At 58.3% G+C, this 4,354-nt stretch overlaps 1 protein-coding gene across 3 annotated transcripts in view; it reads right to left on the bottom strand.

The window, feature by feature from the left end:
• Positions 1-769: 769 nt before the first annotated feature.
• The window catches only part of SERPINF2 (serpin family F member 2), an 11,396-nt gene continuing 7,811 nt past the window's right edge, over positions 770-4,354 (bottom strand). For all 3 annotated transcript variants that reach the window (XM_017541657.2, XM_017541656.2, XM_017541655.2), the window contains 2 exons: positions 3,191-3,395; positions 770-1,832 (listed from right to left, as the gene is read on the bottom strand). In XM_017541657.2, the coding sequence (XP_017397146.1) occupies positions 1,438-1,832; positions 3,191-3,395 (600 nt within the window). In that variant the 3' untranslated portion in view covers positions 770-1,437. The remainder of the gene's footprint in view (positions 1,833-3,190; positions 3,396-4,354) is intronic.

Genomic DNA, 4,354 nt, shown 5'->3' on the forward strand with positions numbered 1-4,354 from the left:
TGTTGACCAGGATGGTCTCGATCTCTTGACCTCGTGATCCACCCGCCTCGGCCTCCCACAGTACTGGGATTACAGGCGTGAGCCACCGCGCCCGGCCGCGTTTCTCTTGTTTATTCATTATCCATCTCTCCACACTGCTCGTTTGCAAGAAGCACGATTCCATGCCAGGTCTCTCCGACTGGCTCTCAACCGCCGCACATTAGGGCTCCAGGTGGCTGTGCCCCCAGCAGAGAAGCGTGCCCACCCACACGGACACCCACGCTGTCCCAGCTCCTGGACTCAGGCACAGAGGAAGGTGTCAGCCCTGCGCCAAGGTTTCCCCACCTGCTCCCCCCAAATCCTCAGGCACTGACTGTCTCCAGCTGGAGCCGGGTACTCCCGGCAGCCTGCCCCCGGCTGGCGGGCGCCAGCTCCTGGCAGAGGGGCCGCTGTGTAATTAGAAACTCCACAAACTCCCTAATTGCCAGTTCTGCTCCCCAACCGGGAGGCTGGCGCTATTCTGAGCTGCCCTGGTTGCCGCTGCCCAAGGCAAAGACAGAAGAGGCCAGGGGCAGAAGCAGGCTGGCATGGAGTCCCTGGGGAGGGCCGGTGAGGTCAGAGGGGACCACAAGTTGGAGAACGCCTGGTGAGCGGCCAGAGGCCCAACGTGGTACGGAGCGGTCTGCTGCCCCTGCTGGGCCCAGCATCCCTCAGCACAGCCCACCCTGCGGCTGCCTCCCCGCCTTCCCCGCCTGTCCCACCCATGCCCAGAACGGTGACATCAAACCAGCCAGGCCCATGCATTCTTTATTCAGGTGGCATAAAAATCACTACAAAAACCTTACAAAAGAGCCTCAAGGAGCCCACGGGGCCTTTCCTGCCTTGGTGCCTGAGCTCCTGGGCAGAGGAGGGAGACAGGAGAGGAAGGATGGGAATCCCGGCAGTGCTGGCATCTCGAGGGCCGGCGGGAAGCCTGGGGCCACAGGCGTGGGTGGGGTGGAGGCCGAGGAGCGCTGGGCAGGTTAGGCTGTGCGGGACCCACGTTCCACACGGAGCGAGCCACCTACAGGGCCTGTCGCTCCTCACCCTGTCCTGGGAGGACAAGCCCAGAGGCAGCCCTCTCCCCTCCCTTTCTCTCTGGTAAACAAAAGTAGGGTGTCCCAGCTGACCTGGGGGGCAGCTCACCTGTCTCCTGGGAGATCCAGAAGCACACCTTCCTCCCTCCCACCCAGACCCCAGTGCAGGACACCTCTGGGCTCCCTCCCATCCTCCAATGCCTGCCCTCCTCCCGGCTCCCAGCCCAAGCTCCCCAAGAGGTGTCAGGAAAGAATGGCCTCTCTCGGACTGTCCCCCTGGGCCCCCCAGCCCCTGCCCCAGTGCCACAAAGCAGGTCGAAAAAGGCACATGAGTGGAGAGGCTGGTCCAGGCCGGGACTCTGGACGCAGCAGCCATGGCCCCTCACTTGGGGCTGTGAAGCTGGGGGTAATCCTCCTCAAAGCGGGGCACAAGTTTCAAGTCAGGGCCGAAGAACTTGTCCCGGTCTGGTCGGAAGTCCTTGCTGGCCGGGGAATCCTGCTGCTCCCTGGGCTCCCGCGGCGCACTGGGGTTGGGGTTCTTCACGCTGCCCACGAAGAGGGGAAGGCCCATGGTGTCCTCGAAGATGAAGAAGAGGAAGGGGCGGTTCACGCTGAAGGAGGACACGGACATGCGGGACATGGCGATGCTGGTGGCCGCGGCTGCCTCCACGCCGACCTCGCCGAGCTCCAGCGTGGACTGGTGCTGCACGCTGGACACCACCAGGCTCTGGTCGGAGATCCCACGCAGGTCCGGGGCCTGGAACAGATCCTGCAGGCCTGCCCAGGGCCAGAGACGGCTGGTCAGAGCTGCCCTCGGTTCTCAGGCTCCTGGAGCTGCTTGGGAGGGTGTCTGACATCCTGGCCAGCAAACCTTGAACTCACAGATCCCGGCTTAATTCCTGGGTAATTTCCACGTCTCAGCTTCAACACTACTTCCTCTAGGAAGCCTTCCCTGATCTCCAGCTCCAAAGTCCAAGCTAGGTACGTTTTCCGTGTCCTCCCAGGTGAACTGAGAGAAGCCCTTGCTGTCTTATTTATGCTGCTGTAAGTACCTGATTATTCGTCCACCCACCCCATTAGGCTGAGCTCTGTGTACAGGTGGGGTTCCAGTGCCTGCTACAGTGCCTGGGATACAGCAGTTGCCTAGCAAACGGCTGAAGGATAGATGCTTTATTTATTTGTTCATTTCTTTCTTTCTTTATTTTGAGACTGTCGCACAGGCTGGAGTGCAGTGGCCTGATCTTGGCTCACGGCAACCTCCACCTCCCAGGTTCAAGCCATTCTCCTGCCTCAGCCTCCCAAGTAGCTGAGACTACAGGCGCCCACCACCACGCCCAGCTAATTTTTGTATTTTTTTTTTTTTTTTTTTTAGTAGAAACAGGGTTTCACTGTGTTGGCCAGGTTGGTTTTGAACTCCTGACCTCCTTGAACTCCTGATCCACCCATCTTGGCCTCCCAAAGTGCTGGGATTACAGACTTGAGCCACTGCGCCCAGCCTAATGCTTATTTATTTATTTTAGTTCTTATTTTATTTTATTTTTTTGAGATGGGGTCTCTATCACCCAGGCTGGAGTGCAGTGGCGCAATCACGGCTCACTGCAGCCTCAGCCACCTGGGCTTAAAAGGTCCTCCCACCTCTGTCTCCAGAGTAGCTTAGACCACAGGTATGCACCACGCCTGGCTGATTTTGGTATTTTTTGTAGAGATGGGGTTTCGCCATGTTGCACAGGCTGGTCTCGGACTCCTGGGCTCAGGCAATCCACCTGCCTCAGCTTACCAAAGTGCTGGGATTATAGGTGTGAGCCACCACACCCAGCATTTCTTTAACAGCATGACACCCCAGCTTCTCCTCCCTCCCCATCCAGGAGAGCCAGGGAGGCTCGCATGCCACCCAGGCGCTACCCAGACTCCCCTTGCAATGCTAGGTCTTGGGCAGAAAGGCAGATCCCCATTCACGGGGTCACCCAACATGCCCTAGAGGCCGGGTGTTCATATTCAACCCTCTCCCCCTCCCGAAGCCCTGGAAAAGAGCAGGACACAGGCCGGCTCTGACCCAGCCCTACTGCCAGCCACAGGCTTCCTCCTCGCCCGCCCTGCCCAGCCTGACCTCGGCAACCGGCCCACCGCCTCCTTACCCAGCTGGCTGAGGGTGGCCACCAGGTCCATTTGGTGTTTCAGATACAGCTTAGGCAGCCAGACCTTGGTGGGCCTCTCCCACACCGAGGGTTGGTGCAGGGTGTCCCAACTCAGGTTGGCCAGTACCTGGGACACGTTCCAGTCAAAGTGGGTGGGGATGAGGACCACAAAGCTCATGTTGTTCTTAAAGGGGAAATGAGCCACCTGCAGATGAGGAAGGGAAGAGCCTGAGGACCAGAAAGCACGGAGCTGGGCGAGGGTGGGCAGGCAGGTGCTCCCATGCCAGGCAGATGCTGGGGCTGCTGGTCACCCTGCCGGCCCATGCCTGGACCACACTCCACTTCCTCTGTGAGGTGGAGTCACACCACCCGTCCACTGCAGTTGGACATGGAACCGAAGGAGATGCTTTTAAAGTTTCTAGCAGTGTGGCCAGGAGGTGGCTCACACTTGTAATCCCAGCACTCTGGGAGGCTGAGGCGAGTGGATCACCTAGGTTAGAAGTTCGAGACCAGGCCGGGCGCGGTGGCTCACGCCTATAATCCTAGCACTTTAGGAGGTTGAAGCGGGCGGATTACCTGAGGTCAGGAGTTCAAGACCAGCCTGGCCAACATGGTGAACCCCTGTCTCTACTAAAAATACAAAAAAAAACCTAGCCCAGCGTGATGGCGAGAACCTGTAATCCCAAATACTCAGGAGGCAGAGGCAGGAGCGTCACTTCAACCTAGGAAGCAGAGGTTGAAGTGAGCCAAGATCGCACCACCGCACTCTAGCCTGGGCGACAGAGCCAGATTCCGTCTCAAAAAAAAAAAAAGAAGAAGTTTGAGACCAGCTTGGCCAACATGGTGAAACCCTGTCTCTACTAAAAATACAGAAATTAGCCGGGCATGGTGGCACATGCTTGTAATCCCAGCTACTCGGGAGGCTGAGACAGGAGAACCCCTTGAACCTGGGAGGTGGAGGTTGCCGTGAGCTGAGATCGCACCACTGCACTCCAACCTGGGTGACAAGAGTGAAAATACATCTCCAGAATAAAAAAAAAAGTTTCCAGGCCGGGCGTGGTGGCTCAAGCCTGTAATCCCAGCACTTTGGGAGGCCGAGGCGGGTGGATCACGAGGTCAAGAGATCGAGACCATCCTGATCAACATGGTGAAACCCCGTTTCTA

The sequence above is a fragment of the Cebus imitator genome, unplaced genomic scaffold (assembly GCF_001604975.1).
Source record: "Cebus imitator isolate Cc_AM_T3 unplaced genomic scaffold, Cebus_imitator-1.0 Scaffold136, whole genome shotgun sequence".
In the NCBI taxonomy this organism is placed as follows: Eukaryota; Metazoa; Chordata; class Mammalia; order Primates; family Cebidae; genus Cebus; species Cebus imitator.